Source organism: Palaemon carinicauda, chromosome 28, assembly GCF_036898095.1.
Source record: "Palaemon carinicauda isolate YSFRI2023 chromosome 28, ASM3689809v2, whole genome shotgun sequence".
NCBI classification, from domain to species: Eukaryota; Metazoa; Arthropoda; class Malacostraca; order Decapoda; family Palaemonidae; genus Palaemon; species Palaemon carinicauda.
The window spans coordinates 4,770,381-4,792,643 of record NC_090752.1 but is presented as its reverse complement, the minus strand read 5'-3'; the positions used below and the strand labels follow the sequence as shown (position 1 = coordinate 4,792,643).

The 22,263-nt window shown below is 42.4% G+C and overlaps 1 protein-coding gene across 7 annotated transcripts in view; it reads left to right on the top strand.

Annotated features, from left to right (window-relative positions):
• LOC137621433 (IQ domain-containing protein E-like) overlaps positions 1–22,263 on the top strand; it is a 104,547-nt gene that overhangs the window by 64,416 nt on the left and 17,868 nt on the right. For all 7 annotated transcript variants that reach the window (XR_011040231.1, XM_068351728.1, XM_068351730.1 and 4 more), the window contains one exon: positions 14,718–14,828. Coding sequence is in view for 6 of the 7 variants with exons in the window: in XM_068351728.1 (XP_068207829.1) it covers positions 14,718–14,828 (111 nt within the window). In the remaining variant the exon portion in view is untranslated. The remainder of the gene's footprint in view (positions 1–14,717; positions 14,829–22,263) is intronic.

The following is a 22,263-nucleotide window of genomic DNA, read 5'->3' as shown; positions in this document are numbered from 1 at the left end:
CCTAGCTTATGTTTACCTACCGGTGGGCCAGAAATTTTTACTTTTTCAAATATATATCTCGTGTAATGTTCGACCCTTACTTTTTTAACTGAAAAATAGGGCTTAAAAAATCGAACATTACACGAGTATATACGGTATCTTCAAAATAGAGACCATATATGATACGTAATAATTTGATTATGGTTTGTATGCTTGAATTTGTCATACCAACTTAATTGTGTTAGTTTATTTAATTATTTACATCTTTCTGACAGTGTTAATCCCTAATTTTTGCATATGTGCTCATTAAAGATTTTTCCTTTAAATTACTTTGTTGGCTGCCTGTGTTTATCACATTGAAGAGTATTTTATATATTGTGCTGTCCTAAAGAGAAACATAATGAAGTTAATTCCTTTTGACTACACAGAATTTTTCCATTCCCATCAGTGGGGTATATCAACTTGTTTCTAATATTATATCATAAAAGATGTGTTATGACTATCTTAAGCTGATCCCAGCATCCTAGGTTTATAGTGGTTTACCTTGTTAATTTTTAAGGTCCAAAGTTGTGGCTCACATTGTAAGTATAAATATATGTATATGTAATCTTTACAAGCAACAGTTTAAAGCAAGGCATCACTCATTGCATGAGATTGCATTTTACGTTAATAATGTATATTGGTCATTGTTTGTTTAAGAATTGTCCCCTGGGGAATGAAATAACTTGCATCCTTTCACATTTATAACTTACCATCATAGTTGTAATTTTGAGTATAGTACACTCAAGTATAATATTAACCAACTCATTTAATTGTCTTGATGATTTTTCTTATTGTTTTTTGCGTATGTTTTTAGCAAATTATACTTCAAGTTAGTTGGAAACCTGAATTTTTTGCAACATGATTTTTTGATAGTTGGTGAATATAAGCAGAATTGTTAATCTTTGCACGCAGCAGATTGGTCCTGAAGAGGAGTATATCAGTCTTCTTGACTCCCATTTGCACCGTTGCCAAGCACTACAATCGCTGCGTAGGGAACAGGACAGTAGGGTATAATTCATCTGTTCTTTGTAATTTATTTTATTGCTTCTAGATTGTAGTTTTTGTTTAATGATAACATAAACTAGATATATAGGATTTACTGGGTTTAGTTAATGCTTTCTATTGTTACGATCAGCATTAAGGAACAATAGTTTATAAAATAGTCTTTTCAACATTTCCCCATGCAGCAAATGAGTGATTTGGAGACTCTTTGCTCTCTTCTGGAGTCCCATATAGGTCGCTGTGTTAAGGTGTGGTCGTTCGAATCAGAAGAGCCTGTTCTGGTACTGTCAATATGAAGTTTAGATGTTTTGCTAGTTAAAAAGTTTTAGTTTTTTCATATGCTTTGTATTTTCAGTTTGTAGTGCTTTGAAAAAACATATTTTTCAATATTTAACTTAGCCGGTGATTATATAAGCTGCAACTCTGTTGCTCGACAGAAAACTCTACGTTAAAAATCCGCCAGCGATCGCTATGCAGGTAGGGGGTGTACTTCAACAGCGCCATCTGTCGTGCAGGTACTCAGTACTCAATGTAAACGAAGAACTCAATTTTCTCTCTGTCGGGCTACCGGCAAGACCTACTAATTCGCTGTGCTAACTGGATTTGTTTTCACAACTATTGGTGAAGTACACTATTCTAGTTTTGAGCTTTCGCTATGCAGGTGTTTTATCTTCATCTCAAAACTTGAACTCGTTTTGGATAGATTTAATTATGGTGACAAAGATAGTATGGACTTTCTTTCACTTTTAAATGCCCGACCCTTCCCTTAGACGGAAGTATGTTTAGGCTTTTAGTAATTATATCACGTTATAGATTTTCCTCTATATATTTTATATCTCTCCGCCTTTATTAGGCCTCTTCGATTAACTTTCCATTTATTATAAACATATAAAAATAATTTTAATGTTTTGTTTATATAGACCTTTCCTGAGAGTAGGCGGTCCTAACTTGGAAACCGAAGTTAATCAACGTTGAGCCCTTTATATCGTAATTAGCTTTTAAAGAGCTAAGGATTTAAAACTTTTTAAATGTAATATTTTATGAAAGATTTTCTTTGATAGTCTTCGTACTGTTTTCAAAGATGAACTAACGTTTAGTTTTTTATGCTACGCAGTTGTTGACGTTCAGGACGTTCAACATGCGCTCTATCGTTACGATAGAGAGAGAGTGTATCACGGTTTCACTTTGCAGTAAGAGTAAATCGATTCTGACGTTTTGTTCATTCTTTCTTAGCTTAAATGTTTTAAATTCTAATTTAAAGGAACTTTTTATTTGAAAAACCTTTCAGTTTTTTCCTTTAGTCAAATAACATGTTTTTTTGACGATATATAATTGGGCTCTTCTCTTAGGTGCGAAATCAAGAGAGAAAGAGAGAGAGAGATAGAGACGGAGGGAGAGAGAGGAGAGTAAACGTTCCGTTCAAGCGGGTAACGTTGTTCTCGTGTTACTCTCGTCCCTAGTCTCTGTACGGGGAGGAAGGATAAAACGTTTTTAGGTTTTTATTCTCGTCCCCAGGCTATGTGCGGTTAGAGATTGAAAACGTAGTTATATGAACTAGTGTTTAGTCTCTTTCCCAGCCACTGATTTTTCTTTTTATCTTAAAATATGTTTTCTGTTTTTTGCTGGTATTATGAGCTTGCATTATACGACTTATTTCGCAATTACTACCTTTTAATGAAGGGTAGAATTGCGTGTTTCAGGTAGAAATAAGTGCAAAACAGAAAATCGAAGTGATAAAGTGATACAGTGAACCCTCGTTTATCGCGGTAGATAGGTTCCAGACGCGGGCGCGATAGGTGAAAATCCGCGAAGTAGTGACAGCATATTTACCTATTTATTTAACATGTATATTCGGACTTTTAAAACCTTCCCTTGTACGTAGTACTGTTAACAAACCACCCTTTAATGTACAGAACACTTAATGCATGTACTACAGCACCCTAAACTAAAACAGGCACAAATATTAAAGGCGATTTTATATCATGCGTTTCCTAAACACCTAAAAAGCACGATAAAAAATGGCAACCAATGTTTTGTTTACGTTCATCTCTGATCATAATGAAGAAACAAACTCATTTAGTGTACACATATATGTATAGGTTAGTTTTTGCATCGATTATATTGATTATACAGTACTGTATGTTGATTTTTTTATTACCAATGTTTTAGTTTACGTATTTTTCTTAGGACTTCCAAATGAAATCTTTTTCTTTATGACGCCGCCTGAAACGACGGCGTGTACGCTCAGTAAACAACCACGCTCAGAACAAACAAGGCATTTAACGCGCATGATGATAGTGATAAATAATGATACAGTACATACAGTATTTACAGTAAAAGCATTTACAAAATATGTTACCTTACAAATATAAATTATACAGTACTTGTACGTAGCAAAGCAGGAAAACAATTTGAGAGAGAGAGAGAGAGAGAGAGAGAGAGAGAGAGAGAGAGAGAGAGAGAGAGAGAGAGAGAGAGAGAGATTGTTTTACGTACATAAATGTAAATTTTAAACAAAAAAAATATGATAGGTTACAACATGTAGACTTTTAAAACCTTCCCTTTAACTTAATGCATACAGTACGTACATTACTAAACTATAAAACAGGTTAAAGTAAAAAATAAAGATTGTTACTGTACTCACCACGAAAGAAGTTGAAGAAAAACTTGAATGGTGATGGCGATGAATTTGCTGCACAGTAGAAATGATGATGATGAAGCTGATGATGTGTTCTACTGTGCAGTCAATGATAGTATTTTACGTCTCTTCAGACGGAGGTGTCTTTTCCTGGGACACCTCTTCAACTTCTTCCTGGGAAACTTCTTCAATTTCTTCCGAAGGCGTACTAGCAGGGGGAACTGGCTCTTTTTTGCGAGGCTGGAAGAACATTGTGATCGGAAGTTGTTGCCGCTGCTTCTTTTTTCGATCCAAGAGCATTTTGTAGGGAGTCATGTCTTCATCGATCTTGTTGCAGAATTGCATCGAGCGAACCATATCCTCGTCCCACTCTTGTAACATTTCTTTCGCCTCCTTCATATGGTTGCAGAACTTGGCAAGCCGTTCTAATGTTAAGCCCGTTTCTTCGACATTTTCTTGGGTCTCTTCCTGGGTACCCTCACTCTCTTCCTCACTTGCCGATTTCGTCAGGTCTTCGAGGTCTGCGTCAGTTAGGGGCTGGGAATGGCAGTCCAACAACTCGTCGACGTCTTCAGTCGTCATGTCGCCAAACCCGTCACCTCCAATTATGGCAGCCAACTGCACAGATTTCCGTATTGCAGAGTGTTGGATTTCCGACGGAGTAAATCCCTTGTCGTCATAAACAATATCGGGCCACAGCTTCTTCCAGCTCGCATTCACGGTTGCAGGTTTCATCTCTTGAAGTGCCTTTTGAATATTCTGCAGGCACGTGGCTATGGTGTACTGCCGCCAGTACGCCTTCAAGTTGAAATCTTCATCCTCGTCATCTTGGGCAGCATCCACACACGCAACGAGGTCCGCCAAGGTATTCTTCGTGTAGAGGGCCTTGAACGCCCTGATAACCCCCTGGTCCATCGGTTGAATTAATGACGTGGTGTTGGGTGGCAGGAACTCAACCTGAACGCCCTCACGCGACAGGTCAGTTGCGTGTCCACCAGCGTTATCCATAAGGAGAAGGATCTTGAATGGCAAGCCCTTCTCTAAGAGATATTCATGGACTTGCGGGATGAAACACTGGTGGAACCAGTTGGAGGTCAGCATCTTCGTAATCCATGCTTTTTGATTATGCATCCAGTACACGGGAAGGAGATTCTTATTTTTATTTTTCAAAGCGCGAGGATTTTTCGACTTATAAATAAGCCCCGGCTTTAACAAAAATCCAGCAGCATTGCCACACATCACGAGGGTAACGCGATCCTTGAATGCCTTAAAGCCAGAGGCTTTAGCTTCCTCTTTGAACAGGAAAGTTTGCGACGGTATTCTCTTCCAAAACAAGCCGGTTTCATCCATATTAAACACTTGTTCCGGCTTGTATCCACCTTCAGCGATAATGTTCTTGAAAGTCTGGTTCACGTAAGTTTCAGCAGCGGCAGTGTCAGCGGAAGCAGACTCCCCATGCAGGGAAACGCTTTTCAGGGCGAAGCGTTTCTGAAACTTCGCGAACCATCCTTTGCTTGCGGAAAAACGTTTCTGAGGCTGGGAATCAGTGGATGTCCCTGGTTGAGGATCATCTGCATCATCATCATCTTCAGCATGGTTGCCGTCGTCGTCTTTAGGTTCCTTTGCAGCAAAATTCTCATATAAGCTCAAAGCCTTTGTTTGGATGGTGTTCATATTCAACGCTATGTTCTTCTTCCGGCAGTCGGCAATCCACACAGCTAAAGCACCTTCCATGCGTACGATCGTTTTATTACGCGTTGTAACGACTCGCTTCGCTGATCTGCTAAAGGTGATTGCAGCAGTCTTTCTAATGTTCGCCTCGTCCTTTTTGATATAGCGAACGGTGGATTCGTTGATGCCAAAATGGCGGCCGGCGGCCGCGTAACTTCTACCATCTTTTAACATGTCGAGAAGCGTAACCTTCTCAGCTATCGTCATCATCCTTCGGTGGCGTTTAGGCTCACTACCAGCCTTACTAGAAGCAGAACGCTTGGGAGGCATTGTACAGTAGGATTTAACAGAAAGTTCAACAAAAAGTTCAACTTAAAACAGTCGCACACAGCACAGATTAAACTTCACAAACTTAAGAACGTCTACTCAGCGATACGCGGAAAGAGAAAGTGAACGATCCAGCCCCGCGAGAACTTTGATGCTGCGGGTAGAAGATGCGGGCAAAACACCAATCACAGGCTAGATAACAAAACTTGAGTTTTGATTCGTCATCTATCAGCGCTTGAACCAATCACAACCCGTCTTACAGTACTATGATGCGTTGGTTACTCATAGAAGATGCCCCGCGCATAATGAACGTACGTAGATTAAGTACAATACCGTAATAATAATAAATAATGATAATAATACTGTACAGTAATAATAATAATAATAATGATAATAATAATAACAATAATAATTTTATTAACAACAACAACAATAATAATAATAATAACAATAATAATAAAAATTTACGTACGCTATTTTACGCCTCTCTCTCTCTCTCTCTCTCTCTCTCTCTCTCTCTCTCTCTCTCTCTCTCTCTCTCTCTCTCTCGTACGCTTACAGTATTCGAAATGTGATTTTTGCAACAAAGAATATTATTGGATGCAGTACTGTACTACGTACGTATACATACAAAAGATTCATGGAAAAGAAGCACATCCATTACAGTACACACCATTCTAATATGGTATGACTGCATCTGATTTGCGTTTCATGTTCGATTTAATTTTACTACGTACTGAATTATCGTATGATCACATTCTCTTTTCGTGTTTTATTTCTTTCTGTGCTGAATTATATATCATATGTAATGCAATGAACAATCAGTAAGAGCAGATATTACTAATTACAGTATTAATGGAATTACAGGTAACAAAATATCGTATTTGGTTGTCTTCAGATTTCGCGGTATTTTCGAATTTTCCGGAAAATCCGCGATATGTATATATATATGGGTTATGGGAAAACCCCGCGAAGTGGTGAATCCGCGATTGTCGAACCGCGAAGTAGCGAGGGTTCACTGTATACGCAAAGTGTTACAGTGTTACGTCCGAGGCGCAAAGTGTTACAGTGTTGCGTCCGAGGGTTCGTCTGTTCGTGCCTGTCGTCCTCCCAGTCCGGGACCTCTTGCAAGCTCCCAAGCCCAGGGGAGAAGCAATGTCGTACAACCAAAGGGTTCGAGAGGCTTTAATCAGCGAACAGACGTTCCCTCCGTGGTTTCGGGCGTATCTACCCAAGATCGCCCCACCCACACAAAGACGAGAGAGCCCATTTATTCCTCATCTGCGGAAGAGGTTTCTCGTAAGAAACCATGGACCAAGGTCTCGCGGCCTCTTAAGCGCAAGTCGGTCCCTTCCGCGTAAGTCCAATGGCCCAGTTGTAGCCACTGGGTCAGTTCGGACTCGCTACAGTCTTCCGACGACTGCTCACCTCCTAAGAGAGGCAAAGCGGTACCGCATCAGGCAGTCACACCGTCTATTGCCGCACCTGCTCCTGTAGACCCTAAGTGGTCTTTGCTGCAGACCATGCAGTCTCAGTTAACGTCATTGATGCAGGACTTTCGTGCGGAGAAGGTTGACGCTGCACCAACCTCTAGCCTACAACCAACCACGGTTGTGCGTCCTGTGGACGCTGAGGCAACCTTCTGCCGCACTCCAGCTGAGAGAGTCCCGCCACCCATGCGTTCCAGTGTACCCTGCCAGCCGCATGTTGACGTTCAGCGACGCACGGAAACTTCCGTTGACGTTCGCGAGGTACAACAACAGTCTAAGTTGTTTTGTTTTGACGCGGTGCGTCAACCTCCGCATTCTAGAGTTGTTTTGACTGCTCATTCTAGGCAGTCAAAGCAGTCTCCAGTGGACACTGTACGTCCTCACGCACCTATTGTGGTTGACAGTTCAGTTGTTGACAGTTCACAGACTGTCAAGCAGTTACATGACGTTGCGTTCTGGTCCGCTACTAATGCACCAGTGAGAGACTCAGCTTTTATCGGACAAGGTTCCTGTAGATGAGGAAGTTGCTGTTCTCCCTCCTACTGATATTCCCTTGAGGACTCTGTCAGATGGAGAGGAGCCTTAAGCTGCTTAGCCTCCTATGGACTTTAATTAAATCATGATGATTTTTTTAAGGATCTTCGTCCGGATCTTGTAACTGCTGCTCCTCGTTCGCCTATACGTCAGAACTTACACTAGGCCTAGCTACTTCGAAGCCGTTGTTTTTAAGCTAGTGCTCTCTCGCTCTCCTAGAGAGCGTTACGTTGGCTAGGCGACTGGTTTTTTCACCAGGAGGAGTTTGGGGGATACAGCCTTTGCTTTCCCTTCTTTTAAACTGGTTTATAGAGCGAGAGTCTGATATGACACGAGAGAAGTTCTCGGCTTGGGAGTTCATGCCTCTGCCCAGATAGACTTCTCAATTCTGGTAGACTCTCCCTGGCGCCTAGCCAGGAGACGCTCCAAGTTGTTTACAGGTCAACTTCTCAGCTGTTGTCGAGCCTTTGAAGTTTTGCTGTACTATTATGTCACGCATAACAAGGCTTTCAGGGATGGTAAACGGTTCCGCCTCAGTCGCTAACCCCGTCTGTTGCCACACCTGCTCCCGTAGACCCTAAATGGGCTTTGCTGCAAGACATGCAGTCCAAGCTTGCGTCCTTGATAGAGGACTTAAATGCGGAGAAGAACCTTCTGGCCAACAACCTTCCAACCGGTCGGTTGTGCGCCCTGTTGACGCTGAGGTAACCTACTCGCGTCTGCCAGTTGAGGTGGTTCCTCCACCGATGCGACCCAGTGTGGGTTGCCAGCCGCACGTTGACGTTAAGCGACGCTCGGAGGTGGTTGTTGACGTTCAGGACGTTCAACAACCAGCAGAGGTGACTTGTTGTGACGCAGTGCGTCAACCTCAGCAACCCGGTAGGGTGTTGACTGCACAACCCAGACGGTCTATACAGTTTCGGGTTGACGCTGTACTTCCTCGCGCACCCATGGTTGTTGACAGTTCACAGACTGTGCAGCAGTTCCATGATATTGCGTCCGGCTCCGTCACGCATCCACCAGTGCGACCGGATTCAGCGAGTCAGACGTTGCCCACTCCGTTGCCGTTTCCTCATCAGTTTCGGATGAGGAACCCTCTGATGAGGACGTTGCTGAACAAGACGATCAGCCCCCAGCCCTGCTATCCATCCAGAAGATGCTGAAGAAGGAACGCTGCTCAGTCAGGCTGTGGATGAGTCTGGTAGGGACGCTGTCATCCGTGGATCAATTTGTGTCACTAGGAAGACTACACCTCCGTCCTCTTCTATACCATCTAGCTTTTCACTGGAAAAAGGACAAGACGCTAGAAGCGGTCTCGATCCCGGTTTCCGAAAAGATAAAGTCTTGTCTGACTTGGTGAAAGGACTATATCAACCTAAGAGAGGGTCTTCCCCTGACTGTTCAGACTCCCAACCACGTTCTCTTCTCGGACGCATCGGACGTAGGCTGGGGTGCGACATTAGACGGTCGGGAATGCTCGGGATTATGGAACTCGAGTCAAAGGACAATGCATTTCAACTGCAAGGAGCTACTGGCAGTACGTCTGGCCTGGTAAAGCTTCAGGTCTCTCCTTCAAGGCAAAGTGGTGGAGGTGAACTCGGACAACACCACGGCTTTGGCGTACATCTCCAAGCAAGGAGGGACCTACTCTCTGACGTTGTACGAGATCGCAAGGGACCTCACCTGGTCAAAAGGTCTAGACATATCACTAGTAACGAGGTTCATCCAAGGCAACTTGAATGTCATGGCAGATTGTCTCAGTCGGAAGGGACAAATAATTCCAACAGAATGGACCCTCCACAAGGATGTATGCAAGAGACTTTGGGCCACCTGGGGCCAGCCAACCATAGATCTCTTCGCAACCTCGATGACCAAGAGGCTCCCAATATTTTGCTCACCAATCCCGGACCCAGCAGCAGTTCATATAGATGCCTTTCTCCTAGATTGGTCACATCTAGATCTATATGCATTCCCTCCGTTCAAGATTGTCAACAAGGTACTGCAGAAGTTCGCCTCTCACGAAGGGACAAGGTTGACGCTAGTTGCTTCCCTCTGGCCCGCGAGAGAATGGTTCACCGAGGTACTTCGATGGCTAGTAGACGTTCCCAGAACACTTCCCCTAAGGGTGGACCTTCTACGTCAGCCACACGTAAAGAAGGTACACCAAGGCCTCCACGCTCTTCGTCTGACTGCCTTCAGACTATCGAAAGACTCTCGAGAGCTAGAGGCTTTTCGAAGGAGGCAGCCAGAGCGATTGCTAGAGCAAGGAGAACATCCACCCTTAGAGTCTACCAATCGAAGTGGGAAATCTTCCGAAACTGGTGCAAGTCAGTATCCGTATCCTCGACCAGTACCTCTGTAACTCAAAATAGCTGACTTCCTCTTATATCTGAGGAAAGAACGATCTCTTTCAGCTCCCACTATCAAGGGTTACAGAAGCATGTTGGCATCAGTCTTCCGTCACAGAGGCTTAGATCTTTCCAACAATAAAGATCTACAGGACCTCCTTAAGTCTTTTGAGACCACGAAGGAGCGTCGTTTGGTTACACCTGGTTGGAATTTAGACGTGGTACTAAGATTCCTTATGTCAGACAGGTTCGAACCGCTACAATCAGCCTCCCTGAAAGATCTCACCTTAAAGACTCTTTTCCTGGTATGCTTAGCCACAGCTAAAAGAGTCAGTGAGATTCATGCCTTCAGCAAGAACATCGGATTCTCATCCGAAACGGCTACATGTTCTACAACTTGGTTTTCTAGCCAAAAACGAGCTGCCTTCTCGGCCTTGGCCAATATCGTTCGATATTCCAAACTTATCGTATGGTTGGAAATGAACTAGAAAGAGTCTTATGCCCTGTAAGAGCTCTTAAGTTCTATTTAAAACGAACTAAACCATTACGAGGCCCGTCTGAAGCTTTATGGTGTTCAGTTAAGAAACCATCTTTGCCTATGTCAAAGAATGCTTTATCCTATTTTATCAGACTGTTAATACGAGAAGCTCATTCCCATCTGAATGAGGAAGACCAAGCTTTGCTGAAGGTAAGGACACACGAAGTTAGAGCTGTCGCAACTTCCGTGGCCTTTAAACAAAATAGATCTCTGCAAAGTATAATCGACGCAACCTATTGGAAAAGCAAGTCAGTGTTCGCGTCTTTTTATCTTAAGAATGTCCAGTCTCTTTACGAGAACTGCTACACTCTGGGACCATTCGTAGCAACGAGTGCAGTAGTGGGTGAGGGCTCAACCACTACAATTCCCTAATTCCATAACCTTTTTAATCTTTCTCTTAAAATGTTTTTATTGTTGTTTTTTTGGGTTGTCCGGAAGGCTAAGAAGCCTTTCGCATCCTACTTGATTTGGCGGGTGGTCAAAGTCATTTCTTGAGAAGCGCCTAGATTAGAGGTTTTGATGAGGTCCTGTTGTATGGGTTGCAACCCTTGATACTTCAGCTCCTAGGGGTCGCTCAGCATCCTAAGAGGATCGCGAGGCTCCGTAAGGAAGACGTACTTAAAAAGGCAGAGTAATTGTTCAAGTCGACTTCCTTACCAGGTACTCATTTATTTTAAGTTTGTTATTTTGATAACTGCTAAAATGAAATAAAAAATCCTTAGCTCATAATAATGTAAACATTTATTGCTGGTCTCTACCCACCCCCCTGGGTGTGAATCAGCTTATATAATCACCGGCTAAGTTAAATATTGAAAAATGTTATTTTTATAATAAAATAAATTTTTGAATATACTTACCCAGTGATTATATATTAAAGGACCCTCCCTTCCTCCCCAATAGAGACGCAGTGGACCGAGGAGAAAATTGAGTTCTTTGTTTACATTGAGTACTGAGTACCTGCACGACAGATGGCGCTGTTGAAGTACACCCCCTACCTGCATAGCGATCGCTGGCGGATTTTTAACGTAGAGTTTTCTGTCGAGCAACAGAGTTGCAGCTTATATAATCACCGGGTAAGTATATTCAAAAATTTATTTTATTATAAAAATAACATTTTTGTTGAGTATGTTGTAAAATGTCTAGGGGCTGTTCCATACTTTGCCTGTCATGTAGTACTGTAGTGGCTAAATACTCTATTAGCGGAGGTAATATTGGTGCTTATTTAAGGATGGGAATGATCTGTTTTCAAAATGATGTGCAAGTATAGTATGCTTATTGATTTTTATATTGTAAATTGTAGCTTATGTATTTGTATGACAGATGGTAAAAGCTAAAGAAAATTTACTTTTGGTCATATGATTCACGGCCTACAATTATGCATTATTTCTTTAGGGTTAATAATGGAGGTAAATGGGATTTATATTTAAAAGAAAAATGAAACAATAGGAATTGTCCCCATTTATCCTCTTGATTACCAAGTGAAAGATAAAAATGGACAATAAATCTTTATCAATTACTTTTTTGTAAACTTACACAACATCTCTATCCAGAGTATGTTAATGCTCCATCTTGCTTATTCTGCTTCTTAAATACTTTTGATATCTTTTTAAAATATTTTCCATTAATTTTTACTGTAATTTTCATAGTATCTTTGTTTCCAAAAACATCTGATACAGTGTAATCATCTATGTACATTTATATGTTGCTGGCTATTCTTTCTTAATGACAAAAATGCTTTTACACCATTCAATTTTTCAATTATGTCTGCAAACCATTTTAACTCTCATTATTAAAATAAGTTGTAAAAACATTTCTCTGCTAATATAGCTTGAATATATCTAAAGTTAAACCATCACTTTAACTATAGATTAAGCTTTTTCTTTTCTTCCAAGGCACAGTTTAAACATATACTTACAAAACAAAATAAAGTTTCACCTCTTGTAGCATTGTTCCACATAACTACTTTTTGTGGACTCTTGCCTACATATTATGCTTCTCATTTTTGTAGTATATTTGATTAAGCTTTCTTATTATTATTCCTGTAAAAGACTAGAACAGGAAATCCCATATGACATAAATTACCAAAGAAATATTGTCTCCCCTGCTTTAAAGCTATTGTTTCAATGTGTAAAGCACAAATAATAGTGCTTGTAAAAGGAAACCCACAAGTTCAGGCACTATTAAACTTGTCACAGTACCTTCAATGCTAAAATTATCTGGCAATCGATATTTCATCACCGAGAACCATTACTAATCTAGAGACAATGCTGCTGGCATACTAACTGGCTGAAAGCCATTGTCTTCGTTCCTGTTGACAAGCCATCACGATCCTAAATCAGCGCCAGAAAGTGAGAAGTCTTCATCTACTGTAAAATAACAGTAATCAGGTTATCAGTAATCAAGTTATTTAGTTATCTTCTATTTTTAGCAATAGCATTAATGCATTAGATGGGTTTAATTACTTTTCAAGATCACTTTCAGAGATTGTTTTGTCTGTTTATGTAATTAGATTTGACACCTCTCCCAATTTCATGATTCATTTTAACCCCTTTTCATTTTAATTATTAATTTTGTATTGATCCCTTAGGGTATGATTTTCAGATAACTCTAGCATGGGTGTTTACATACAATAACTCATGATTTTATATTTTTTCAAGTCCAGCTTATGTTACTGACCACTTTTAAATTATGTTTAATCTATTGATTACTCACTACTTCACAGGTTTTATTTTGACAGCTTTCGATAATTAGCTACTGAAAATATCAGCCAATGGGCATTTACTTGAGTAGGCTAAAATTTGAATGTTTTATTTACATAAGCACCCAATTTTAGTCAATTTGTCTAATTTCAGTTATGTTAAGCAGGGTTGTGGAATTAACTGGTTCCCAAATCCTTTGTATTATGGTTTTGTATCTTGTGACTGTTCTCAGTAGGAGAGATAATAATGAAAAATTAATCCATAACTTTTCCCTTACACGGCATTGTTGATGAAAATACAAATAATTGGAGTGATGTTGTTCTCTCCCTTCCTTCAAGCTCTTCCCTTCCCCCCGTGATTGGGTTCCCCCTCCCATATTTTTTTATACAGATATTGGAGGAGGGGAGGGTTATTCAAAATGAATTTTGCATTTTATATGGATTCTTTTCCTACCCTTTGACTTTTTAACCCATGGATTTCACTACTATATAGTTAGGGAGAAGAGTACGACTTGATTATAGCCCCCTTTTCTTACCCTTTGATTCGTCGAAGGGGCGACTATCTACTTCATAGTCCAGGAAGGGGTTATTTTCCTAGGTCTTTTAATCAAGTTAGCCTTATCCAAGTTTTATCTTTTTTTTTTTCTTGTTGCATAATGGCTATTCCTTCAGTAACTTGATTGGAGAAGATTTAAAAGCTCTACAAGAGATTTTGAGACCATTATGCATCAGTGTGAGGAATTTGGTCTGTGTAATAAGGAAATTATTTTCTACTTATAGCTCTACATCACAGAGTATCCAAGTGCTGTACTCCATTTGAGAACCAAGCTACAAATGGTTTAGTTATTGGAAGTTTCCTGTTGTAAATTATGCCCTTTTTACTTTTGTAATCTTTCATATTATTAATAGAAAATAAAGAATTTGTCAACAAATAACATTTGAAATTTACATTTCAGTAATGTTCTATTTAGTGCTTCTTAAAAGCACATTATTCAGAATAATGTATGGTAGTCACTTGAGCATTAGTTATGGTACTGGTGGTGGATGTTGGGAACACTTTAATTATGCAAAACATTTTGAATAATCCCAGATTGCTAAGAACAATATATTCAAGCTATAGACCTTGGTTGACAATTCCTTGCAATAATTATTTTTTATTGAAATAACTGAATTCTACCCAAGACCAAATGTGTTCTTGGCATTTATTTTTGTTTACGCTACTGTGTAAAGTTTAATGTATTTTTTATCCTGGAAAGCTAAGTAACTAATAACTTTTAAATTTTTTGTTACAATGTACAAATACTATATGCAAATTACCATGGTAAGGTACTAATATACATACTATATATAGTAATGTATCCTTCAGTTTTATATTCTCAATGCAAAATTAAACTTTTAATGAATTTGTTTAGATGCATTGGAAGTCTTATAGAATAATACTTTCCTACAGATTATTGAAAACTTGGAAGTCCTTCAGTCCTTACTTTCTTCACACTTGAGCCGTCAGAGGGAAGTGAATGAGCTACTGAGTCAGGAACCTCTACTTGTTGGAGAAGGACAGGTATGTTAAACTTTTTCACTAAGTGACTTCCAATAGATTTATGAGCTGAATGTTTGTATGGACATGATGGATAGGAATAAAAGTGTTTCTATGAATTTTACCAGAGGTTCATAAGTTTCCTACTTGAAGCTAGCTAAAATATCAACTCTTATCTTTAAATGTAAATTTTACCACTTTCCCTAATTTCCATATCTTTCACCCATCTAGTATACTGTATTGCGCCCTTATGGCAGCAATGACAGCTTTAGCACACCCTTTTCAATACAATACACTTATTGCCAGTGGCAAGGTCGACATGTTTTCTTTTTACTCTGCAATTCCAGAGTTCTGTTCAAAGTCGTATTTTGCTTAGATTAAATTGGTGTGTTGTGGTGTTAATATTACAAAGGGTTTGTTGTTTGATAATAGGGGTCCCCACTTCCATTGTATCGTATCGAGGGCAACCTTGTGCTTTAAATTGCTGATGATGTTATGAATGGGTTAGCTCAAGTCTCTCTTAGGGAAGATTATGTTAGAATTGAAACTATTTTGTGTGAAGACCTCTAAACTTGAAAGAAAATTTTCTTTTGATGTACGGGAGCAATCAGAGAAGACTAGGTGAGGGGGTTAGGTAGTGATGGGGATAATACAGCATAGGCTATTTCCACATCATACCAATTTGGTTAAGAAACTATTTGCCTACAGCTTTTATATTAATAAGAAAATTTTCAAGTTTTTAAAAAGAAATCATGAAAACATGAAATATATCCAGCTTGAGTTATAAAAGTTATCAATTTCTGATAAAAACACTATAGTCAAAATTGCATGATTAGAAACAAAGTTGATGTTGACATTGTCATTAACTTTAACAAGCTATCTGCTGTAGAGGAAAATCTAATTTCTGTTTGCTTGTGGTGTTTAATTTGCATATACTGTAGAATAATATTTTTGAGATATTTGAACATAATTCATGTTTCCATGTTATGATACCTTTAAAGAACTTTTTTTCTTTTAAGTGTAGATTTTTTCACCAACAAAGAAGAAAGTTATCAAATTATCAAAAATTGTGTATAAATTCTATTATCATTATTTTTCAACCTTAAATTACTCTATAAAAATTATTTAAGCTTTTTATAAGAACAATGAAATGCCTGCAAATGCTGGAATCTTTTCATTTTGCTGATCACATATTGATATAACTTTTTCCTACATTTCAAATATTACATATTCATATACAGAACTGTATTTTTCTTAAGAGCCTTTTTTAATAATTTTCATTGGTAATATCTGTATAGTATGTGTATTATATGACATAAGCAGTTAATAGTTAGCAAGCGTTGGTGATCGAGTGACTATTGTGTGTTTTTTTTTTTAATTACTGTACTGTTTTACTTTTATTGTTGTCATCATGATCATAATACAGGCAACTATCTTGTTATTACTACAGTAATATACAGTATACAGTGCAGTATTTGCAATTTTTAAACTCAGCAGTTAGTGCAGTACTGTATAGCACCTTGAAGTTCTTTTATGTATATGACAGAAAGAGAGGTGGGTATAATAAAATTACTAGTACTTCATTAGATTTTAATGTACAGTGAACCCTCGCTACTTCGCGGTTTTCAATATTAATCTTACCCGATGATCATGTAGCTGTCAACTCCGTTGCCCGACAGAAATCTACGGTCGGGATACGCCAGCGATCGCTTATACAGGTGGGGGTGTACTCACCAGCGCCATCTGTGGTCAGGTACTCCAGTACTTCTTGTCAACAAGACCTCAATTTTTCCTCTGTCGTGCCACCGGCAAGACCTACATGGATACGCTGTTGATTTTGGAGTCTTTTGTTCACGATTTGGTGAAGTATTTGCTCTAAAATTTAGCCTTCGCTGTACAGGAAGCTTTAGCCTTAGCTTAGCAAGCTTTTGGTATTAATTTGATTCATTGGTTAACGATCTTTGCTTTACTTTGGAATTCCCCCTTTGACTACTTCTAGAATTCAAGATGTCTGACACTTCCCAAGTTCCTAAATATAGGCGATGTAGTGTTAGTGCTTGTAATAGGCGTCTTCCGAAGGCCTCTGTTGATCCTCACACCGTATGTTCCAATTGTAGGGGAAAATCCTGTCAATTGGAAGATCGATGTGGGGAATGTGCTGGGCTTTCGGAATTCGATTTTAATGAATTCCTCAGATATACTCGTAGGTTAGAGAAGGAGAGAGATAGGAGGAGTTCTTCTCGCTCTTTGGTTATTTCCTCTCCCCATGCCCCTCAACCTTTTCCTTCCCCTGTGGTGGTGACCCCCGAACCTGCTACGAGTGCTCAGCCTGCAATGGCTGATATGTTGCGTGCCATTCAGGCTCTCGGTGATAAGGTGGAGTCGTTGGTTAGTGACCGCAATCAGCTCTTGGCGGATGTCAGAGAGCTGAAAGCGAAGAGTGCAGTGGGAAGTGTTAGTGCTAGTGCTGTGCATAGTGTCAGTGTCAGTGTTGCGCATGAGGATACATCTGTGCGTGCCAGTCGTCCTCCCAGTCCGGGACCTCTTGCAAGCTCCCAAGCCCAGGGGAGAAGCAATGTCGAAGGACCAAAGGGTTCGGCGGGCCTTGATCGGCGCACAGATGTATCCTCAGTGGTTGCGGACGTATCTGCTAAGGATCGTCCCTTCCACTCCCAGACGAATGAGCCCTTACATTCCTCGTCTGTGGAAGAGGTTTCCAGGAGGAAACGGTGGACTAAGGTCTCACGACCGCTTAAGCGTAAAGTCCCTTCAGAGCTAGTCCAACGGCCCAGGTGTAGCCACTGGGTCAGTTCGGACTCGCCGCAGTCATCGGATGACTGCACACCTCCCAAGAGAGGTAGAGTGGTTCCTCAACAGGCCTCTGCTCCAACCACAGTAGACCCTAAGTGGTCCATGCTGCAGACTATGCAGTCTCAGCTTGCGGCTTTTATGCAGGATTATCAGGCAGAGAAGGTTAACATCCCTCCTCCTGTGAGAGCTCCTCCATAGTGGCTCAGTCCTCAGCCCATGCAGCATGCTCTGCAGACCTTACAGCATGAGCCGCATTCCATGCAGCATGAGCCTCATACCATGCAGCATGAGCCTCATCCCATGCAGCATGAGCCTCATACCATGCAGCATGAGCCTCATCCCATGCAGCATGAGCCGCATGCCATGCAGCATGAGCCGCATACCATGCAGCATGAGCCGCATCCCATGCAGCATGAGCCGCATGCCATGCAGCATGAGCCGCATGCCTCACAGCATGCTCTGCATACCACACCGCATGCTCCTCAGCCCACCGCAGACCCTCCCTCACACCGGCCCTCTGCTTTTGTTGTTGCCAGCTCACAGTCTGTCCAGCAGAGGCATGATGATGGATCCGCAGGTACGCATGCACCCGTTCTGCAGGATTCAGCCGTTCAGCTTGCTGCTCTGCCTTTGCCTCTTACAGCTCAACTGTCGGGTGAGGAGGCTTCTGAGGATGAAGCTGCTCATCTTGATGATCCTCATTCTGATGTTGAAGGACACAAGTATTCGCCACCCTCCTTAGACTTCCGCAAAGTCCTTGCTTTGTTCAGAGAGTTGTACCCTGAACACTTTGTGTCTGCAACCCCTCGTTCTCCTCCCTCCGAGTTTGCTCTGGGCTTGCAGCCTACTGCGCCTGCCTTCACCAAGCTTGTTCTTGCCAGATCTTCAAGGAGAGCTTTGAGGGTTATGGGGGATTGGTTGCAGTCCAAGAAGCAACTGGGAAGGACCTCTTTTGTGTTTCCTCCTCCCAAGCTGGCTTCTAAGTCGGGCGTCTGGTATGCCACGGGAGAGGAACCTGGCTTGGGGGTTCCTGCCTCTGCCCAGGCCGACTTCTCAAGTCTGGTTGACTCTCCCCGCAGGTTGGCTATGAGACGTTCGAAGATCTGCTGGTCCCCTACAGATCTTGATCACTTGTTAGGGGGAGTCTTTCGTGCCTTCGAGATATTCAACTTCCTCGATTGGTGCCTGGGAGCCTTAAGCAGGAAGACTGCCCCTTCTGACAAGGACTCAGCCATGCTGATCATGTCCAGCATGGACAAGGCAATACGGGATGGGTCTGGCGAGCTTGCGGCTTCTTATGTATCAGGGGTCCTCAAGAAAAGGGAACATCTGTGCTCCTTCTTATCTGCTGGTATCACCCCTTGCCAGAGGTCAGAGTTACTTTTTGCTCCTCTGTCCAAGTGTCTGTTTCCGGAGGAATTAATTAAGGGGATGACTGCCTCTCTTCTCCAGAAGGATACGCATGACCTCATGGCTTCTTCTGCACGTAAGGCTAAGACCTTACCTTTCGTGTCTAAACCTTACCGCCCTCTAGCAGTTGATACTCCTGCTTCCAGGTTCATCCCACCCTTTCGTGGCAGAACCTCCAGCAGAGGAGGTACCCGTGCAGACAGTAACCGTGGCAAGCCCAAGAAGGGTTCCAAGTCCACAAGAGGCAAGTTTTGACTTTCCTCCTCTCCAGACAGCTGTAGGAGCCAGACTCAAGACCTTCTGGCAAGCTTGGGAGAGCAGAGGTGCAGACACTCAGTCTGTGAAGTGGCTGAGGGAGGGATACAGAATTCCGTTCTGCCGCAATCCCCCTCTAGCTACATCTCCCATCAACCTCTCTCCCAACTACAAGGAGAAGGACAAGAGGCTAGCGTTGCAACAAGAGGTGTCGCTCTTGCTACACAAGGAGGCAGTGGTCATAGTCCGGGACCATCAATCCCCGGGCTTTTACAACCGTCTCTTCCTGGTAGCCAAGAAGACAGGAGGTTGGAGGCCGGTGCTGGACGTCAGTGCGCTCAATGCTTATGTCACCAAGCAGACGTTCACTATGGAGACGACGAAGTCGGTCCTAGCAGCGGTCAGGCAGGAGGACTGGATGGTCTCGTTAGACCTGAAAGACGCATACTTTCACGTCCCCATCCATCCAGACTCCCAACCTTTCCTGAGATTCGTCTATGGAAAGGTTGTGTACCAGTTCCAAGCCCTGTGTTTTGGCCTAAGCACGGCACCTCTTGTGTTTACACGACTGATGAGGAATATTGCGAAATTCCTTCACTTGGCAGACATCAGAGCCTCCCTCTATTTAGACGACTGGCTTTTAAGAGCTCCCACAAGTCGTCGCTGTCTGGAGAATCTCAGATGGACTATGGATCTGACCAAGGAACTGGGCCTCCTGGTCAATTTAGAGAAGTCCCAGCTCGTCCCATCCCAGACCATTGTTTACCTGGGTATGGAGATTCAGAGTCGAGCTTTTCGGGCTTTTCCGTCGGCCCCAAGAATCAACCAAGCCCTAGAATGCATCCTGAGCATGCTGAGAAGGAGCCGATGCTCAGTAAGGCAGTGGATGAGTCTAAGAGGGACACTTTCATCGCTGGCCCTGTTCATCGAGTTAGGGAGACTCCACCTCCGCCCCCTTCAGTATCATCTGGCTGCTCACTGGATCAAGGACATGACGCTAGAGACGGTCTCAATTCCTGTTTCTGAAGAGATCAGGTCTACTCTAACGTGGTGGAAGAACAGCATTCTTCTCAAGGAAGGTCTTTCGTTAGCTGTTCAGACCCCCGACCACCATCTCTTCTCGGACGCATCAGACTCGGGCTGGGGTGCGACATTGGACGGACAGGAATGCTCGGGAACATAGAATCAGGAACAAAGAACACTCCACATCAATTGCAAGGAGTTGTTGGCGGTTCATCTGGCCTTAATGAACTTCAAGTCCCTCCAGCTAAACAAGGTGGTGGAGGTGAACTCCGACAACACCACAGCCTTGGCTTACATCTCCAAGCAGGGGGGGACTCATTCGAGGAAGTTGTTCGAGATCGCAAGGGACCTCCTCATTTGGTCAAAAGATCGAAGGCTCACGCTGGTAACGAGGTTCATTCAGGGCGATATGAATGTCATGGCAGATCGCCTCAGCCGGAAGGGTCAGGTCATCCCCACAGAGTGGACCCTTCACAAGAATGTTTGCAGCAGACTTTGGTCCCTGTGGGGTCAGCCAACCATAGATCTGTTCGCTACCTCGATGACCAAGAGGCTCCCATTGTATTGTTCGCCGATTCCAGACCCAGCAGCAGTTCACGTGGATGCTTTTCTGCTGGATTGGTCCCATCTCGACCTGTATGCATTCCCGCCGTTCAAGATTGTCAACAGGGTACTTCAGAAATTCGCCTCTCACAAAGGGACACGGCTGACGTTGGTTGCTCCCCTCTGGCCGGCGAGAGAATGGTTCACAGAGGTACTGCAATGGCTGGTCGACGTTCCCAGGACTCTTCCTCTAAGAGTGGACCTTCTACGTCAACCTCACGTAAAGAAGGTACACCCAAGCCTCCACGCTCTTCGTCTGACTGCCTTCAGACTATCGAAAGACTCTCAAGAGCTAGAGGCTTTTCGAAGGAGGCAGCCAGAGCGATTGCTAGAGCTAGGAGGACATCCACTCTCAGAGTCTATCAATCTAAATGGGAAGTCTTCAGAAACTGGTGCAAGGCCAATGCAGTTTCCTCAACCAATACCACTGTAACCCAGATTGCTGACTTCCTGTTACATCTAAGGAACGTTAGATCCCTATCAGCTCCTACGATCAAGGGTTATAGAAGTATGTTGGCAGCGGTTTTCCGCCACAGAGGCTTGGATCTTTCCTCCAACAAAGATCTGCAGGACATCCTTAGGTCTTTTGAGACCTCTAAGGAACGTCGGTTGTCCACTCCAGGCTGGAATCTAGACGTGGTCCTAAGGTTCCTGATGTCATCTAGATTTGAACCGCTCCAATCAGCCTCTTTCAAGGACCTCACATTAAAAACTCTTTTCCTAGTATGCCTAGCAACAGCTAAGAGAGTAAGTGAGATCCACGCCTTCAGCAGGAACATAGGTTTCACATCGGAAACGGCTACATGTTCCTTGCAGCTCGGTTTTTTGGCTAAAAACGAGCTTCCTTCACGTCCTTGGCCTAAATCGTTCGAGATCCCTAGCCTATCTAACTTGGTAGGTAACGAGCTGGAGAGAGTACTTTGCCCAGTCAGAGCTCTTAGGTACTATCTGAAAAGGTCAAAACCTTTACAAGGACAATCAGAAGCCTTATGGTGTGCTGTTAAGAAGCCTTCGCTACCAATGTCTAAGAACGCAGTTTCTTACTACATCAGGCTTCTGATTAGAGAAGCTCATTCTCATATGAAGGAAGAAGACCTTGCTTTACTGAAGGTAAGGACACATGAAGTGAGAGCTGTGGCTACTTCAGTGGCCTTCAAACAGAACCGTTCTCTGCAGAGTGTTATGGATGCAACCTATTGGAGAAGCAAGTCAGTGTTCGCATCATTCTATCTCAAAGATGTCCAGTCTCTTTACGAGAACTGCTACACCCTGGGACCATTCGTAGCAGCGAGTGCAGTAGTAGGTGAGGGCTCAGCCACTACAATTCCCATAATCCCATAACCTTTTTTAACCTTTC